The following is a 19,677-nucleotide window of genomic DNA, read 5'->3' as shown; positions in this document are numbered from 1 at the left end:
AGAACATGGAACAAGTAACAGATGGCCCTTTAGGAAGTGGGTGGGGGAGAGGGCGGTGGTTGAGGAAAGATGGATAAAAGGGACTAAAAAAGGGTATAAAACAATGAATAAATGAATAAAAATGAAAATAGGTGGATAAAAAATAAAAATACATTTTAAAAAAGGGGGTAAAGATAGAGGAGAGAGTTCATGGTCTGAAGTTGTTGAACTCAAAGTTGAGTGCAGAAGGCTGTAAAGTGCCTAATTGGAAGATGAGGTGCTGTTCCTCCAATTTGCGTTGGGCTTCACTAGAACATTGCGGCAGGCCAAGGACAGACATGTGGGCATGAGAGCAGGATGGTGTGTTGAAATGGCAAGCGACAAGAATGTCTGGGTCATGCTTGCGGACAGATTGAAAGTGTTTTGCAAAGCAGTCACAACCAGTCTGCGTTTGGTCTCCCCAATGCAGAGGAGAACACATTGGGAGTAGCGAATGCAGTAGACAAAATTGCAGGAGGTGCAAGAGAAGCACATCTTCACCTGAAAGGAATGGTTAGACCTTGGACGGTGAGGAGGTAGGAGGTAAAGGGGCAGGTGTTGCAACTTCTATGATTGCATGGGAAGGTGCCATGGGAAGGGAATGAGGCGTTGGGAGTGATGGAGGAGTGGACCAGGGTATCCGGGAGGGAACAGTCCCTATGGAATGCTGATTGGGGGGGGGGAATGTGTTTGGCGGTGACATCATGCCGGAGTTGGCGAAAATGGCAGAGTTTTATCCTTTGAATGCAGAGGCTGGTGGGGTGAAACTGAAGACAAAGGGGGGCCCTATCATGGTTCTGGGAGGGAGGGCAGAGGCGCGATGGTTGAAGGCCCTGTCAACCACAGTGGGGTGGGAAACCTCAGTTAAGGAAAAAGGAAGACATGTCAGAAGCACCATTTTGGAAAGTGCTTTGGTCGTGAGTCTTTGGGACTCTCTTTCTGGAAGGGTGGTGGAAGCAGAGTCTTTGAATGTTTTTAAGGCAGAGGCAGATAGATCTTGGTAAGTAAGAGGGTGATAGGTTATCAGGGTAGGTAGGATGCAGATTTCAGGTTACTATCAGATCAGCCATGATCTTATTAAATGGCAAAGCAGGCTCAAGGGGTTGAATGGCCAATCCCGCTCCTTGTTCGTATGTTCATATACCTATATGCTAGTAGACTAGTTGAGAAAATTCTTAACATCTGTCTTAGTTGTATCTGCAATTTAATGTGTAATTTATAGTTTATAATCAACCACAATTTGCTTGCGAATTCATGTCTGACATATGTTGATGCTGGGTTTGAGTATAGGTTGTTTTCTAAGACAGTATTTAGTGTTTGCTTTGTTTGACTCTTGTATAGTTAAAAAGTCTTCTATTTTAAACCGTGGAATCTTGTGGCTTCATTCTTTTAATAAATAACTGGGATTTTGGATTTTTTTTAAAAAGAAAGTTATTGGTCTCTACTGAGACCATAACGATGCACACTCTTATCCAAGTCTGGAGATCTTAGATACAGTTAACGAGAGCCAAAGCTCAGATCTTCAAACATGTGCAGTTGTGGTGCTGAAGATTAGACAACTAAAAGCAGGCAGCTTACTATCATGGAGCATTTGGTTAAGCTTCCTGCTACTTATCCAGCCAAGATCACAACTGGATTGCTGGATGACAGCGTTACTTGGGCATAGGCAAGGAACCATCTACTCCTCCAGGTTCCACTGATGTGCCAATAATGACAGGTCAATTAACTGCTATCTAGATAACTGCAGTACTGTCCAGCTCAGCTAGTACATGACTGAATCTACAGTTTTAGCTTAGTTTAGCTCAGGATTAGCTTTGTTACAATCTTCCATCAGCGGGCAAGTCAAATGAGAGCCATATCAACTTCAAAGGGACCATGATGCATCTATTCCACCCCCCCACCCAAAAAGGTAGCCACTAATTGTTAACTAGGTAATGACATGTACAGTTTAACATGTCCTCCAGGGGCCCAGTGGCAAGGTGATATTTGATTGAACCTCTGCCCCCTGCCTTTTTGCCACAGATCCATCTCAAGTTGATAATGACAGTAGTTGGAGGAAACCTTTCAATTGCATACATTGCAGTTGAGTACATATTTGTTTGGACAAATGTATGCCACAAGTTTAACCCACATTGAGACTCTACAGACACTGAAGAAAGGCCTTTCTCAGTGCGGTTCAAAAAAAAATTGCCCATGGTAGTGTTGGTAGCTACTGGGACCTCTAGATATCAAGATGAGTAAACAGTTTAGACAGAAACTGTTCATCTTTACCAATCAATATAATTGATAAATGGTGCTGAACTAAATGCTGTGAGAAAGGAATCCAAAACTGATAGCAGGAGGATCAACACTTACTACGTCCAAGTGATTAGGAATGGGCTACAAATGCGAACAGTGCGATATTGCCAAATCATTATGGTATAAATTTGAGGTTGCTGTGGGGAGTGTTGATGAGAGGACAAGTGCTCGTCATTGGGGAGTTAGATGAATAATTCCTTATTATTCTTGTGCATCTCCTTTCAGCTAGATTCAGGAAGTAAAATCAAAAACGTAGAAAGGAGAAAATAAGCTTTTCAAAAGCTTCCCATGTCTTTCTCCAGTAAACCTAACTAGTCTGTTACTGGGTTGTGTTTTAGATGAGACATTAAACAGTCTTCCCATCTGCCCTCGTAGGTAGACATAAAAGATCCCATGGCACAATTTGAAGCAAAGCATACTTTGCTTCTTCATCATGTCCTGGCCAATATTTGTCCCTTAATCAACATCACTAAAACAGATTAGCTGGTCATTATCACATTGCTGTTTGTGTACCTTGTGATGTAGAAATCAGTCACTGCAGTTCGCTGGTGATTGCACGATGTTCAGCACCATTCGCGGCTCCTCAGATGCTGAAGCAGTCCATGTCCAAATACAGCAAGACCTGGACAATATCTAGCCTTGAGCTAACAAGTGGCAAGTAACGTTCATGCCACACAAGTGTCAGGCAATAACCATCTCCAACAAGAGAGAATCCAACCATCACCCCTTGATGTTCAATGGCATTACCATCACTGAATCCCCCACTATCAACCACTGACCAGAAACTGAACTGGACTAGCCATATAAATACTGTGGCTGCAAGATCAGGTCAGAGACTAGGAATCGTGTGATGAGTAACTCACCTCCTGACTCCCCAAAGCCTGTCCACAAGGCACAAGTCAGGAGTGTGATGGAATACTCCCCACTTGCCTGGATGAGTGCAGTTCCCACAACACTCAAGAAGCTTGACATCATCCAGGACAAAGCAGCCCACTTGATTGGCACCACATTCACAAGCATTCACTCCCTCCACTACCGACACGCAGTAACAGCAGTGTGTACCATCTACAAGATGCACTGCAGGAATTCCCCAAGGCTCCTTCGACAGCACCTTCCAAATCCATGACCACTACCACCTAGAAGGATAAGGGTAGCAGACAGATGGGAACACCATCACCTAGAAGTTCCCCTCCAAGTCACGCACCATCCTGACTTGGAAATATATCACCGTTCCTTCACTGTCGGTGGGTCAAAATCCTGGAACTCCCTTCCTAACAGCACTGTAGGTGTACCTACACCATATGGACTGCAGTGATTCAAGAAGGCAGCTCACCACCACCTTCTCAAGGGCAATAAATGCTGGCCTAGCCAGCGAAGCCCACATCCCATGAATGAAAAGTTCCAGTATTAAAACAGTGACTACACTTCAAAAGTTAAAGCATTTTGGGATTTCTTGAGGATGTGATAAGCACAATATAAATGCAGGTCTTACTTTGTGTTGATGTGGAATACACCACCCAAAAAGATTCACCCCCCAATCAGAGCAGCAAGAGGGCAACTCCTAATTTCCCTCAGCTCTTTGGATTAGAGAAGGGAAAACAGCCTGAATTCCCACCCCTCATGGTTGGCCTGTGATCTTGCACAACTAACCTCTCAACATTCAAAGTCAAAGCTCACACATACAAATAGCGAAACAGAGTGAAACTGCACTCCTGAGAAAGTAGCCAAAAAAAATTCCATGGCAATAAGCTAGAGCTCACAATCCCTTTTATTTTGCAATGGTAGACAAACTCGTAAGGTCATATAAATACAAATTGTATCACTTTTAGAACAAGGCAGTCACTTGAAAGCGAAAGGGATCAAAGGGTATGGGGAGAAAACGGGAGCAGGCGATTGATTTGGATGATCAGCCATGATCATAATGAATGGCGGAGCTGGCTCGAAGGGTCTACTCCTGCTCCTAGTTTCTATGTTTCTATTTCAATATCATTAGTATCTCATCATTGTACATAAACAAATGACAAATAGTTTGCTAACAATTTTCCATAAACCTGGTGCCTTTTTAAAATAGACACCGACAACAGGTTTGGCAGTCAAAACCAATCCTTCACAGTGGAGGCAGTAAACAAAATTGGCCAACAACAGCTGTCCTCTCCACATGACTGACAATCTTTACAAACAGTTACGTTTTCAGTATACTAATAACAGTGTCACTTATCTTCTAAAAAGACACTGGAGACAAATTTACCATTTAGGACAAAATATAAGTATCTTTCCTAGTATTCAAAGTGTACACATTTCAGCTCAAAGTGTCCAGGATCAATACACCTGCTGCCCATGCTCTGCAATACTGTGACAGCAGATCTACTGTTTTACCAAATGAACGTTTCTATTTACTATTGAGAATTCCAATTGAACCTTGAAGTCATAACTGACTTTTCCGATAGTCACATTTGATTTTAAAAAACACCCATCGCTGACCTCACTATAACTCCCTCCGTCAATCCCTGTAGTTTCCCATTTCTCTTCTCACCTTCAAAAACCTTCTTGCCTCTGCTTTTGATCACCGCCCGTATTTTCCTATAATTGGTGACCACGTGAAAGACCTTGACATGTTCACTACAGTAAAGGCTCAATTTGCTGTTGCTCTTGTAAGGGATGAGAGAATAAAGAATGCACTGATGCGATCAGATACTTTTTGAACAATCAGTAAAACTGAACCATTGATTGTTGTGCACAAGAAAAGCCCAAACTGCTTTTATAATTGTCACTTTTCCCCCCAGAAACTTCAGAGTATACGGAATGCATGTTTAAGAAAATAAATCCATAAATGCCACCCTGCCTGGACCCAATCGCCACAGTGACTTAGCAGCTACCTGTCCCGACTGCGGATGCGGAAATCAGAAAGAATTCGCAATGGGCAAAAAAAAAGGACGTGGCAAATAATAAAGTCCAGGCTCTCACCGCACTCCACGAAGTCTTCCGAGTTCCCAAATTCAGACTGAGTGACGCAGCCTTGCTTCTGCATCTGGCTATTGCTACTAAAGGACAAGAGGGAAGAGAAGTATTCGGCCCATGCCGAACGGCACAGAGAAAACAATAAAAATTGAGCAACAACCGCCGCCGCCACTCGCTGACTGGCAGCTGCCATTTTTTTTTTTGCCCGGCTATTTCTTCCAAACGTACGGGCTGGGGGAGGGGAGGGAAGTGGCGGCGCTTGCCGCAGTGCCCTCCGGGTCATGTAGTTCTCCCGGGTCGGAAGCGAGTTTACATCATCGGAGGGAAGACCACATCTCCCGTCAGGTATTGCGCGGCGCCCTCTCCAACGACCGCTCCACCATTCCCAGCGCCGCGAGCTGGTAACCAGGCAACTGCGAGGTGCTGGGGTGGGGGAACGGGACGGTTGGTCTGGGCCTCGCGCTTTTGAAAGTGAACAGCCGTTCGCCGGAATGGCGGCGCCGCTGTACCGGTGCGTTGAATGCAATGAGGGGGCGTCGGAACTGCACAGGGACTACAGCCATGGCATCATCAAGATAACCATATGTGTAAGTTCAGAATTACCCCCCCACCCCAAGTGCCATCTGTAGAATCACATAGAATGACTACAGCATAGAAGGAGGCAGTTCGGCCAGCCCACTGTGCGGTGCTGTGCTGGCCCACTGAAGGAGCAGTTCACCTAGTGCTATTCCCTCGGCCTTCTCCCTGTAGCTCTGCACATTCTTCCTTTTCAGATAATAATCCAATTCCCTTTTGAATGCCTCAATTGACTCTGCCTCCACCACACTCTCAGGCAGTCCATTCCAAATCCTGCCCACTTACTGAATGAACACTTTTTTCTCATGTCTCCATTGCTTCTTTCGCCAATTACATTAAATCTGTGCTCTCTGGTTCTCGATCCTTCCATCGTGGGACTAGTTTCTTGCTATCTATTCTTTCTATACCCCTCACGATTTTGAATACCTTTATCAAATCTCCTCTCGACCTTCTGTTTTCCAAGGAAAACAAACCCAACTTCTCCAATCTAGCCAAGTAACTGAAGTTCTTCCTTATCCTAAGACATTACCCCTGTTGTTTTTGATTCCCTGACTAGTGGAAATAATCTCTCAGCATCTACCATGTTAAGTCCCTTCAGAATCTCATATGTTTCAATGATATCGCCTTTCGTTCTTCTAAACTCCAGAAAATATAGGCTCAATTTACTCAGCTTCTCATCATAAGCCAGCCCTGTCATCCCAGGGACCAATCTAGTGAACCTTTGCTGTACCACCTCCAATGCAAGTGTATCTTTCCTTAAGTATGAAGATCAAAACGGCACAGTATTCCAGATGTGGTCTCACCAAAACCCTGTACGATCGTAGCAAGACTCCTTTGTTCTTGTACCCCAATCCCCTTGCAGTAAAGGCTAACATGTTACTTGCCTTCCTAATTGCTTCCTGTGCCTGTATGCCAACTTTCTGTGTCCCTTATCACTTGGGACTCGATATGCAAGTTCTTCTGATTGTCAACATTTAAGTTTTGCACTTTAAAAAAATACTTTGCTTATGACTAAAGTCAACAACTTTATACTTCCCCACATTATGTACCTCATCTATTATCTTGTTGCCCACTTACTGAACGTGTCTATGTCTCTTTTCAGCCTCTGTATCTTCCTCACAGCTTACCTTTCCACCTAGCTTTATATCAACAGCAAACTTAGATCCATTGTTCTCTGTCTCTTCATCTAAGTCATTAATGTAGATTGTAAATAGCTAAGACCCCAGCACTGATCCTTGCAGCACTTCACTAGTCACAGCCCACCAACTTGAAAATGCCCTGTTTATACCTGTTTCCTGCCTGTTAACCAATTCTCTATCCATGTTAGTATATTACCCAAACTTCATGAGTCCATATCTTGCCTATCTGGAACTGACTCACTGCCCGAAAGAAAAACAGAATTACCTGGAAAAACTCAGCAGGTCTGGCAGCATCGGCGGAGAAGAAAAGAGTTGGCGTTTCGAGTCCTCATGACCCTTCGACAGAACTTGCGTTCGAGTCCAAGAAAGAGTTGAAATATAAGCTGGTTTAAGGTGTGTGTGTGGGGGGCGGAGAGATAGAGAGACAAAGAGGTGGAGGGGGGGGAGGGGGGGTGTGGTTGTAGGGACAAACAAGCAGTGATAGAAGCAGATCATCAAAAGATGTCAACGACAATAGTACAATAGAACACATAGGTGTTAAAATTAAAGTTGGTGATATTATCTAAACGAATGTGCTAATTAAGAATGGATGGTAGGGCACTCAAGGTATAGCTCTAGTGGGTTTTTTTTTATATAATGGAAATAGGTGGGGAAAGGAAAATCTTTATAATTTATTGAAAAAAAAAGGGAAGGGGGAAACAGAAAGGGGGTGGGGATGGGGGAGGGAGCTTACGACCTAAAGTTGTTGAATTCAACAACTTTAGGTCGTAAGCTCCCTCCCCCATCCCCACCCCCTTTCTGTTTCCCCCTTCCCTTTTTTTTCAATAAATTATAAAGATTTTCCTTTCCCCACCAATTTCCATTATATAAAAAAAAACCCACTAGAGCTATACCTTGAGTGCCCTACCATCCATTCTTAATTAGCACATTCGTTTAGATAATATCACCAACTTTAATTTTAACACCTATGTGTTCTATTGTACTATTGTCGTTGACATCTTTTGATGATCTGCTTCTATCACTGCTTGTTTGTCCCTACAACCACACCCCCCCTCCCCCCCCTCCACCTCTTTGTCTCTCTATCTCTCCGCCCCCCACACACACACCTTAAACCAGCTTATATTTCAACTCTTTCTTGGACTCGAACGCAAGTTCTGTCGAAGGGTCATGAGGACTCGAAACGTCAACTCTTTTCTTCTCCGCCGATGCTGCCAGACCTGCTGAGTTTTTCCAGGTAATTCTGTTTTTGTTTTGGATTTCCAGCATCCGCAGTTTTTCTGTTTTTATCACTGCCTGAAAGGTTGCCTGGAGGCAGAAACCCTCATAACATTGAAAAATTCTTGGGTACGCGTTTGAAGTGCTGTAAACGCACAAGACTATGGACCATGAACTAGAAAGTGGGCTGAATCTGACTAATGGTTGGCCTGTGTGGACATGATGGGCTGAATGGCCTCCTTCCATGCTGTAACTTTCTATGATTTCAGATTTTTAAAAATTCTTTCACAGGAAGTGGGTGTCGCCAGCTAGGCCACCATTATCTAATGGTGTGAATACAAAACATAGACTATCCATTCTCCCCACTTTTATTTTGGAGTCTAAAGTCATGCGTTCATTTCTTTTCTCCATTTGATTTTGGGATCTTGAGCCAAGACTTCATTTATCGCTCATCTTTGACCTGAGAAGCTGGTGGTGGGCCTTCTCTTTAAATTGTTGCAGTCCTTGTGATCATGGTGCCCTCACAGAGTGGTGCAGATTTTCAGGATAGACCGAGCAACGGTGTCAGCTGTGGTTTAGTGCATAAGCATTCCTACCTCTTGAGTTGTGGGTGCAAAGCCAGAGTCTTGAGCACATAATCTAGGCTAATACTTCAGTGGAGTACTGAGGAAGCACTGCACTGTTGGAGGTTCCTTTTCTGGATAAGATGTCTTGATGTAAAGGATCCATGGCACTATTAAAAGAAGGGAGGAGAATTCTCACCAGCATCCAGTTGGAAATTAACTTCAAATAACATAATTAAAATACAATATGTGGTCATTTATTTTGTTTGCTGAACTTAGCTTTGTGAAAATTGGTTGCCATGTTTTCTACATTTAGTTTGGAGTTCTTTTATGCAAATGGTAATTGATGCAAGATCACTTAATTTTAAAATTGGGATTGATACATTTTTGTCAAATTTATTAAGGGATATTGGGCAAAGATGGATACATGGAGCTAAATTGCAGATCAGCCATAATCTCTGACTGGCGACAGAAGAGGCATGAGGAGCTAAATGACGATTCCTGTTCCTATGATGCTATTACAACAGTAACTGCATTTTCAAAAAGTGACTTGTTGACAGAAAAGTATTGTGGAGGTCCTGAGGTCATGAAAGGCATTGTATAAAAGCAGCTTGTGTCTTTATGTGGGTCCAAGTCAGTGGTGGTATGTGACTCAAATGTGGGGGTGGTGAGGGGCATATTCAGTTCAACAATTGGGACATTGATTATGCAGACTGCTTTGTCCAGAATAGTTAAGCTCCGAGTGTTTTTGTACGTGCACCAATCCCAGGTGAGTGGTGAGTATTCCATCAACTCCTTTCTTGAGTCTTTAGATAGTGGAGAAGCATTGAGGCATCAGCAGGAAATCAATTTGCCACAAATTCTCCCTTGCTATCGTAGCTACATTATTAATAGGCTGGCCCAATTAAGTAACCTCCCCAGATCTTTATGAAAGAAAGAAATTGCACTTATGTAGCAACTTTCGCAACCTCAAAATATCCCAATGTGCTTCACAGCCAGATTATTCCTTTTCTTTGAGCATTGGTAAGGTAAGGAGACCTGGCAGTCAATTTGTGCACTGTAAGGTCTTACAAACAGCAATAGAACAAATAGTCAGTTAATCAGTTTTCATGCTGTTGTTTGGAGGGTAAATCTTGACCCAGCTGCTGGGAGAACACCATGCTCTTTGTGATGGACAAGGCACGTGGAGCCTTGGTTTCAGGTCTTATCTAAAAAATGGCATCTCTGATATGCAGCACTCCTTTGTGCCAGGAATGAATATTTTAAAAAGACAGACTCTGAACTCCCAAGTGGGAGAATGGCACGTAATTTAAATTTTGACCTGTGCTACAAAAAAGTCCACATCCATGTTCTTTTTTGTGCAATTAATTTACTTCACACACTGTTACATTTTTTAACTTTAATAATTATCTACTCTTATTTCTTACATTCCTAGCTCTTATTTAATAAAAGTGCTTTTTTTCAGTAATATGCAATGACGTTATAACTCCAGGGTCACTGTAGTGCTTATGTCATATAATTCGTCTACAGATCCACAAATGTCATCCAGTAAATGTTAACCTAATAGAGCAAATAATAGATCAGTGGAACTGAAAAAATAATTTAAATTTTTACTTTCAGAAGTCATGCCAGAAACCGGTTGACAAGTACATTGAATATGACCCAGTGATCATTCTCATTGATGCAATTTTATGTAAAGTTCAAGCTTATAGGCATATAATCCTCAATACCAAGATTAATGTAAGTACTTTTAAATTTTAGTACTACTTCACAGTGAGTTCCTCAGTAATTACAAGAAAATACAATACTAGTATCCCTGTTGCGCATCATATGACTGATTATTTTCTAGTAAATTTAACTATTGATGATAACACCCTTCTCGTCACAGTAATCAATATGCTGTCTTATTTCCCCTCACAATTTTCTACCATTTCTCCCTGAAGGCATTAACTCTGTATTAGGTGTTCTGTTAAGAGGCACCAAGAAACACACTCCTTCAGTTTCCATTATTCATGCATAAATCTTTTTGTTTAGCCTTTTAAAATATGAACATGATTAATTCAATGATTTATTTGGTAACCTTTTCCTTCAGATTCATTGGAAGCTATGCATATTCTGCTTGTTGTGTGAAGCATATCTTAGGTGGTCACAACTGCAGGATTCACAGCAAACTGTTGATCCTACAGATATAATTCGTTATGCCAAAGAGTGGGACTTCTACCAAATGTTTGGATTAGCTAGTTTCGGTAAGATCACTTTGTTTTACTTTATAAGAAAAATCATCTTAAATGCTCATCCTTCATGAGTGAAAGAATATCTAACATTTGGATTGGAAGGGACCTGTTCGTGTCTCAACCCTGTTGAGCAGATATATTGTATATATGTGGACCTTGTTCTTGCTTTAATAAAATAAAGTTCAGTTTGATTGTAACAGATTGAGACATATTCAGCTCTCATTTCTCTTCCTCTGCATTTCATAATTTACATTCTCCCACCCACCCCCAATAGAAGATGTACATTTGATCCTGCATGCTTTGAATTCTAAGTCTTTCCCATGCTGCTGGAAGAAATTCTGTGCCTCAACTGGTGACAGAAAGTCAATGGAGAGCACAATAGTCCTCCTGACAATGGACTTTAAGCAACATTGTTACAAATGTGAAATGCAGATTACGTACTCATCTTACCACAGTTAAGGTGACCTGGACAAAGCAAGTGAACTAGAGAGAAAAAACTACAACAATGTTGCTTTTTGCAGTAAAAAAAATAAAATTATCAACTAATTTGAATTAAGCTATGTAAATAACAATTTAAAGTGGAATGTTCTCTCACAAATTCAGATTACCAAATAATTGAATCTAATTGAAATGAGGAATAGACAACTTTCAAAAAGTGAATTGAATCATCAGTTATACTTTGTACAAGTTATACCTCATCTGTTCCATTATTACATAACTATTCATAACCAGCGAATCAAATGCATTGGTTTCTCTTCCTGCTTCCTCACTGTTACCTCTGGAGCCCACGCAAGGATTAGCATGGTCTTGGTCCCCTCCAAACTCACATCTACATGCTGCACCTTGTCAACATCATCCAAAAACATTGTACACTGATCAGTTCTACCTCACCACTACCTCTCTTGACTCCTCCACTGCCTGATTTGTGTCTCAGCTTTTCTGATATCCAATACTGGATGTGTAGAAATTTCCTCCCAACAAAATATTGGGATGGTTTAATTCATTGTCTTCAGTCACTGTCATAAACTTCATTCTTTAGTCATTGATTCTATCCCTCAAACAGATTGTTCAAAATCTTGGAGTCCTTTTTGATACTCAGACAAGCTTCCAACCACAAATCCACTCCATCGTTAATGCTACCTACTTCCACCTCCATAACATTGGCCATCTCTGCCCTTGCCTCAGCTCATCTATTGAAACCTTCATCCATGCCTCTGTTACCTCTAGACTTGAAAATTCAAATGTCCTCCTGGTCAACCTCTTACCTTCCACTCTCCATAAACTCAAGATCATCCAAAATATGTCTGCCTCATGCTTAATACGCCAAGTCCCTTTCACGAATACCCCTGTGCTCAATGGCCTGTATTGGCCCCAGTCCAGCAACAACTTGATTTTCAAATTCTCATCTCGATTCTCAAATTCCTTCATCGGCTCGTTCCTCCCTATCTCTGTAACCTCCTCCAGTTCCACAACCTTTTGCAATCTCTGCATTACTCTGACTCTGGCCTCATACACATCCCAGATTTTAATCGCTCCAACATTGGCAATTGTGCCTTCAGCTGCCTTGACCCTCAGCTGTAGAATTCCCTCCCTCAAACTCTAGGCCTCTCTACCTCGCTCTCCGTTAAAGCACTTCTTAAAAACTACCTCTTTTGGACCAATCTTTTGGTCCCCTGACCTAATATCTCCTTATGTGGCTCTGTGTTGAATATTATTTGCTAATGCTCCTGTGAAGCAGCCTGGTACATTTTACAATGTTAGAAGCAATATATAAATTAAAGTATTTTTGAAAAAAAGTACTGCTTGTAACAGTTCTGCAAAAAAAGAAGACAAATATGCTGTAATGTTATTTTTTTATTTTTAGAGCTGGCAGCATTCCTGAGTGGGGCGTTTTTTTTCTTGTGGTTAACAAAAGATGATTTCATCCAGAAAAAATCAAATCGCAACACGTTACTAATAGCTTTATTATTGTCTGGTTATGGGAAACTCCTTGTGATTCCAGCTGTGATCTGGGAACATGATTACTCACCACTATACCTTAACCTCATCAAATTCTTTGTTCTTGCATCAAATGCACAAGCTGTCAGAGGTAATCTGCTCATGATATCAAATTAATTAATTAACATATTTTGAAGAAATGTTAATGGCATAGTCTTCTGTGTTAACTGTATTACACTGTTGCTTGTAACAGCACCCACTTGACTTATCCACCTCCCGTTTCAACTCTTTAGAAAGATTTTGAATGTGGCAAACTTAATTGCTGACAATCAGTTTTATAGCTAATTCAAAATTGTGACAATTTGTAATTACTGTAAATTAGGTTAATTGGCTTTGAGGAACAGCCATCTGGTAACTTTTATCATTAAAAGCTAAGTGGAAAAGCTGTAGATTTATTTTTTTAAAATGTATGAATATTTATGATTGAAGCCACTCCTTTTGTGCAAAGTTCAGATTTGTCTGAGTCTGTTGCCTTAGGTTAGATTGTCGGTATTCTTTTCCAAGCTTCAAATTTAATGGTGAGGAAATGTGTTCTGCATCTGCCCACGTTCAAAAGACAAAGAACTTGGATGAGTTTTTCTTTAAAAGATTTTGTGTCTAGGATCTTCAAGTATCAACTGACATTGTAGATGAATGCTAAATTTTTCACTCTTGATCTATGGAAGGAATGGACTTGGAAGCAGGAGTGAAATAATATAGTCTGAGTCCTAAATTAGCAAATGGGGCCCTCTGTACGTCATATAACTCCGATTTGTGTATTACAAGTGTCCACCACCTAAAATAGGCAAGCCCATCAGCTGTCCAATGTCAAGCCCTAGGGAAGAGGCATAGTCACACTAGTGGCTGGAACAAGTTGGTAAGTCATATCCCAGCATTCTCAGTGCAGGACCACCCTGGTTCCTTTGAGTGGAAGTCCTTCAAGTTTCCTTGTTTCTGAGCCCTCATTCGTTTACTTCTCTTCTGTATTTGCAGTGATATGACTTGCAACACTTTATGGAATCAGAAAAAATAATTTGCTGAATTTTTTTTTTCTAATGGTACTTGTGAAAAACTTGGATAGTAGTTCACCATTCATTTCACAGTTGTTGAGATAAAAGCCTGTCCACCATCTCTACAAGGCACAAGTCAGGATTGTGATGGAATGCTCCCCACTTGCCTGAATGAGTGCAGCTTCCACAACACTCAAGGAGCTTGACACCATCCATGACAAAGCCTGCTTGATTGGCACCACATCTACAAACATTTACTCCCTCCACCGAGGTACAGTAGCGTGTACCATCTACAAGGTGCACTGCAGGAATTCACCAAGGTTCCTTCGACAACACCTTCCAAACCCACGACCAATATCATCTAGAAGGACAAGGGCAGCAGATAGAGGGGAACACCACCACCTAGAAGTTCCCCGACAAGTCACTCACCATCCTAACTTGGAAATATATTGCCGTTCCTTCGCTGTTGCTGGGTCAAAATCCTGGAACTCCCTGCCTGACAGCACTGTGGGTGTACCTACACCACATGGACTGCAGCGGTTCAAGAAGGCAGCTCACCACCACCTTCTCAAGGGCACTGGGATGGACAATAAATGCTGGCCCAGCCAGAGAAGCCCACATCCCATGAATGAATAAAAAAAATACAGCATGTAAAATACACCTTTTCTTACCAATTTTTCTTTGCCAATTTTCTTCCATCTCTTAATATATCAACGCCATTGATGTTGGAGTCTGTATCCAGACGTTATATGTACCATATGACTTTGAGATCATTTCTACCAACGAGCAGAAATCAATTTACAGTGGTCATATACTGGTACAACCTGCAACCTCCACAACCCCTGTCCACAAAAATATATACTGTGCAGGTATCCTTAAGATATTAAACATGGCTAAACTCTGATCTGTTACGCTAACCAGATAGTGTTAATGTTTAAATATTCAGCACAGATCAAATGCTGGTCTGTTAGAAATTCTTCTCTTTTTATCTCCATGAAACTCAATACCAACTTTTACTTTTCATTTTCATTTATTCCTATCTATTAAGCTGAATTTATGCAGTTACTTTGCATTTTTTTTCCTTATTCTTTTCCTTGTATGTCAGCCTTGGCTTAGAGGTAGCCTCTGACCTTGGGACATTGTTAGGTTGTGAAAGGTGCAACATATCTGCAAGTTCTTTGCTTTTATGTGTCTCTTGTCAACAGTTTATTTTGATCTTCACCCATTCCCACAATAACAGTGCACCATCTTTTAATTTTCTTTTTCTTTCTGCACTGTTACTGTGTTGAGCCTCCAATCTCTAGACACCAGACTGCCAATTAGTAATGGCATGGGACCTTCACAAATAATTCAAAATCCTAACTGGTAATTTTAGTTCAAGGTCCAATATTAAAATATACTTACTAGTTACATAGTAATGTTCCTGAACCTGTCCTGTGTTTATTTTAATGCCTTCTAATGTTTGTTTCCTCTTACAGTAGTGATGAATAGCAGCAGGAGGTTTGCATTATCTGTCATTTTCGTTGGATGGATGGTGGAGCAGTTTACAGCCTACATCTTTCAACAGCTCAAATTGAGCACATAAACATATGTTGGAAATATCTAAGAGCACAAGTATGGGATACATAAACAACTGGCTCATCAGCCATCTGACATTGAAAACCGTAAAAGTTTTGTCAGATACAACACTGGTACACACTTTCCGCACAAATCTCCTGAACGATTTTAACAGCGACAGGTAAAATATGGAAAAAAAAGCAAGATTGTGAAATGTCTTTCTAATCATAAAGGCAATCAAACATAAACTTCAAAATCTCCATCTGACAATCACTTGACTGCAATTTATGGTCAAAGTCATATTCAATGACTTTTGTATATCGTGGACATAATGGGCAGAATTACTGTCTTACATTGCATGAAGATAGAATTCAGATTCTGAGGAGTAACATGGCTTTTTGTATAAAATAACAGGAAATCTGCCCAGATTTCCCACTCATTGACAGCTGCAGTGGTATAGGTTTGGCTATCCATTGGTTATTTCAAACTAATAAATAAGATTATGAATCTTGAATATTCTCTTGATTTTTGTACTTTAGGAATTATTACATGATAATGCAATAATTATTCAAATTTGCCCCCTCAAAAAAATCATTATTTTGCCAGTTGTATTTACCAAAAAGGAAAACTTTTAAAAAGAGCAAATTTTATGTCAGTAAGGTCTGCACTGCAACCCACAGGTTTGTTGCAAGCTCAATTGGTTAAGTTTCTGAATGATTCCAATATAGAGGTTTAGTCTGCTATGGCACTGAAATAACATTGACCACTGCTGCTGGTGAACCTTTGTTTTCTTCAGAAATCTTTACCTTAGTTAATGATAATTGAAATATGTGTGATATCATATCACACTGATTTCTTCTGAAATAACTTTTAATTTGTGCATTAGATGCAGGCATCGCTGGCAAGGCCTGCATTTATTGACAATCCTTAATTACCCTTGAAAAGGTGGAGATAAGCACCTGCTTCAACTGATGCTGTCCTTGTGGTGTAAGGAGGGAATTCCAGGAATTTAACCAAGCAACGGTGAAGGAAAGCGATTTTTTCCAAGTCAGGATGGTGTGTGACTTGGAAGGCAATTTGTAGGTTTTGGTGTTCCCATGTGTCTGCTGACCTTGTTCCAGATGGTAGCATTTGTGGGTTTGGAAGGTGCTGTTGAAGAAGCTGATGGATTGCTATAGTGCATCTTGTGGATGGTACACACTGCAGCCACAGTGCACTGGTGTTGGAGGAAGTGAATATTTAAGATGTTGGATGGGGTGCTGATCAAGCATGCTGTTTTGTACTGGATAGTGTTGATGAGCTTGTGTTGTTGGAACTGCACTCATCCAAGCATGTGGGAAAGTAATCACTCATGACTCGTGCTTTGTAAGTGGCATTCAATAAGATACGACACAAAGATTAATATGCAAAATAAGGACTCCTGGAGTTAGGGTAATAGATCAGGATTGGTTAACAGACTTGATGCAAAGAGTAGGGATAAACAAGGCATTTTTAAGTTGGTAGGCTGTGACTAGTGGAGGAATGCTGCAAGGATCATTGCTGGGGCTTCAGCTATTTACAATCTATATTAACGACCTAGAGAAGAGACAGTAATGTTAAGTTTGCTGACTATATAAAGCTAGGTGGGAATGCAAGCTGTGAGGCGGACACAAAAAGGTTGCAAAGAGACGTAGGTTGAGTGGGCAACCAGGTGATAGATGTGGAGAAGTCTGAAGTTATTCACTTCGTAAGACTAAAACAATAGTTTTTAAAAGGTGAGAAAACTTGTAAATATTGATGTTCAAAGGGACTTGGATGTAGTCATACAAGGAATACAAAGTTGGCACGCAGGTATAGCAAGAATTAGGGAGGCAAATGACATTTTGGCCTTTATTGCAAGGGGATTGATATACAATAATAAAGGAATCTTGCTGCAATTATATCGAGATCTGGAATGCTGTATGCAGTTTTGGTCTCCATATTTAACGAAGGATACACTTGCATTGGAGGCAGTGCAGTGAAGGTTCACTTGGTTGATCCCTGAGATGAGAGGGTTGTTCTATGTTGAAAGGCTGAGTAAATTGTGTTGATGCTGTCTGGAATTTAGAAGAATGAGAGGTGAGCTCGTTGAAACACACAAGATTCTGAAGGGTCTTGACAGGGTAGACACTGAAAAGATGTTTCATCTTGCTGAGGAATCTATAAAATGGGGGTACAGTCTCAGGATAAGGGGCAAATCATTTACGACTGAGATGAGAAATTTCTTCACTGGGCACTGTTTTAAAGTTATGGGACTCCCTAAAAATGAGGAGACATTTTTTCTCTCAGGGTTGTATGACTTTGGAACTCTGCCTCAGAAGGCAGTGAAGCGGGGTCATTGTATATTTTTAAGGCGGAGGTAGATAGATTCTTGTTAGGCAAGGGAATCAAAGGTTATCAGGAATGTGGAATTCAAAACCCAAATGGAACAGCCATGATTTTATTGAATGGTAGAGCATGCTCGAGGGGCCGAATGGCCTACTTCTCCAATTTCATATGTTTATATGTTCACTTGTAAACCTTTGGAATTGTTTATCCCAGGGGGTTATGGATGCTCCATTGTTGAATATATTTAAGGCTTAAATAGATTTTTGGCCTCTCAGGGAATCAAGTAATATAGGAGCAGGCAGGAAGGTGGAGTTGAAATTGGAAATCAGCCATAATTGATCATATTGAAGGCAATGCAGGCTTGATCAGGCTGTATGGTCTACTCTTGCTCCTATTCCTTACATTCTTATGTTAAAGGCTTTGCGGAGTCAGTGTGTCCAACAGATCGATATGATGGGTGAAGAGAGTTAGCATGTTTTCCATTTTTATGTGATAGTTTTATTCTCATTTTCAGCCCACACTGGTGGCTAGCAGCAGTGCGAAAAAGAGAACCAAACGTGTAAGTCTCTTCCTGTTAGTTCAGAGCCTCTCCTTTGGCAAGTCATCAGCTGTACCTCTCCGTAGCAATGCACAGAAACTGGAACACTCGCAGCCCCAGGCTAAAGCTTCAGAGGAACTCTGAGGAGGTTTGGCCCTCGAAGATAGGCAGTGTGCAGGCCCACTGGCATGTGGAAATGCCCTGGCACTCAAGAATTAAACCCACAGCTATGGCCAAATAGCTCCAATGCCTTAGGGATAGCTCAGGAAGACTAAAGGAGTAAACCCTGACAAAAAAATCTGGAGTAGAGCCCAAAGGCAGACTAACGTCTAAATATATCATCTTTTTGGCAAATCCAACCAAGCCGGTGCCAAACGTAGTGCTTTGCATTCCGTTGGACTCAACTGGGGAGGTTGAGAGGAGGACTCTAATGTTTAGGCAACCCAGTGTCTCTCTGGAGAGGGCACCCTAGTTTCTCTGCAGCACATTAACACGACATGGGGGACAGCAGTTACAAGTGACACTCCCAACTCAATTAGTTTAGAGAACAGGTGCTATGGGCTGTCCTGGACAGTGGGAGGGACCATCTTGTCCCACTAGTCAGCCACTGCCCATCTCAAGGCAGCGGTCCCTGTCTAGTAAGGTGCTGACACAACATGGTCCCTCTGCTTCAATGGTGCATTGGAGCCCTGAGTCTGCTCTACAAGTGGACAGAATCCATCGCACCAAGCAACTGAAAGGAAAGATGATAACTGTTAGCTTGGTAAATTGGCTAATTGGAACATGAGGACCATGTGCATGGGACTGACCAATGACTTGCAGCTGGTCAATAATGAGCACAAGACAGCAATGATTAGCATGGAACTTGGTAGGCTGAATATTGATATAGCATCCCTACAACAGACCAGGCTGAATGAGAGCAGATCACTCTCAGTGGATCAAAGAAAAATGTGTTCTTCTAGCAGGGGAAGAGTTCAGAGGAAAGGCATAAGCAAGTTGTAGGTTTTTCTGTAAGGAACTCATTACTGTAGGTGATAAAACTTCCACAAATGGTTCAGAAAGCGTCCTCTCCGCCTCTCAACAGGGCTGGTTAACCAGCCCTGTGCTCCACTACAGAGGCAAAAGACCAGTTCTATGAGGAGCTTGATGCTGGCATCAGCAGAATCCCTAAGTCAGAACATCTTTCCTACTGGGGCATTTCAACGCATTGTGAGCGCAGACCATGAAACCTGGCCCTCGTGCCTCGGA

General features: G+C 41.5%; 2 protein-coding genes across 10 annotated transcripts in view; one reads left to right on the top strand and one right to left on the bottom strand.

The window, feature by feature from the left end:
- Nucleotides 1–5,488, bottom strand: part of ttc13 (tetratricopeptide repeat domain 13) — a 69,758-nt gene extending 64,270 nt beyond the window's left edge. For all 7 annotated transcript variants that reach the window (XM_041212956.1, XM_041212965.1, XM_041213004.1 and 4 more), the window contains exon 1: nt 5,281–5,488. In XM_041212956.1, the coding sequence (XP_041068890.1) occupies nt 5,281–5,467 (187 nt within the window). In that variant the 5' untranslated portion in view covers nt 5,468–5,488. The remainder of the gene's footprint in view (nt 1–5,280) is intronic.
- Nucleotides 5,489–5,585: 97 nt separating this feature from the next.
- Nucleotides 5,586–19,677, top strand: part of arv1 (ARV1 homolog, fatty acid homeostasis modulator) — a 30,249-nt gene continuing 16,157 nt past the window's right edge. Inside the window, exons 1-5 of one of the 3 annotated variants that reach the window (XM_041213039.1) lie at nt 5,586–5,861; nt 10,388–10,507; nt 10,860–11,013; nt 12,866–13,090; nt 15,470–16,059. In XM_041213039.1, the coding sequence (XP_041068973.1) occupies nt 5,766–5,861; nt 10,388–10,507; nt 10,860–11,013; nt 12,866–13,090; nt 15,470–15,573 (699 nt within the window). In that variant the 5' untranslated portion in view covers nt 5,586–5,765 and the 3' untranslated portion in view covers nt 15,574–16,059. Of the gene's footprint in view, nt 5,862–10,387; nt 10,508–10,859; nt 11,014–12,865; nt 13,091–15,466; nt 16,060–19,677 lie in introns of those variants that run through there. The other 2 variants (XR_005946037.1, XM_041213027.1) reach the window with 2 other exon arrangements.

The sequence above is a fragment of the Carcharodon carcharias genome, chromosome 2 (genome assembly GCF_017639515.1).
Source record: "Carcharodon carcharias isolate sCarCar2 chromosome 2, sCarCar2.pri, whole genome shotgun sequence".
Lineage (NCBI taxonomy): Eukaryota > Metazoa > Chordata > Chondrichthyes > Lamniformes > Lamnidae > Carcharodon > Carcharodon carcharias.
The sequence above is the reverse complement of the archived record's forward strand: the minus strand, read 5'-3'. Positions and strand labels throughout refer to the sequence as shown.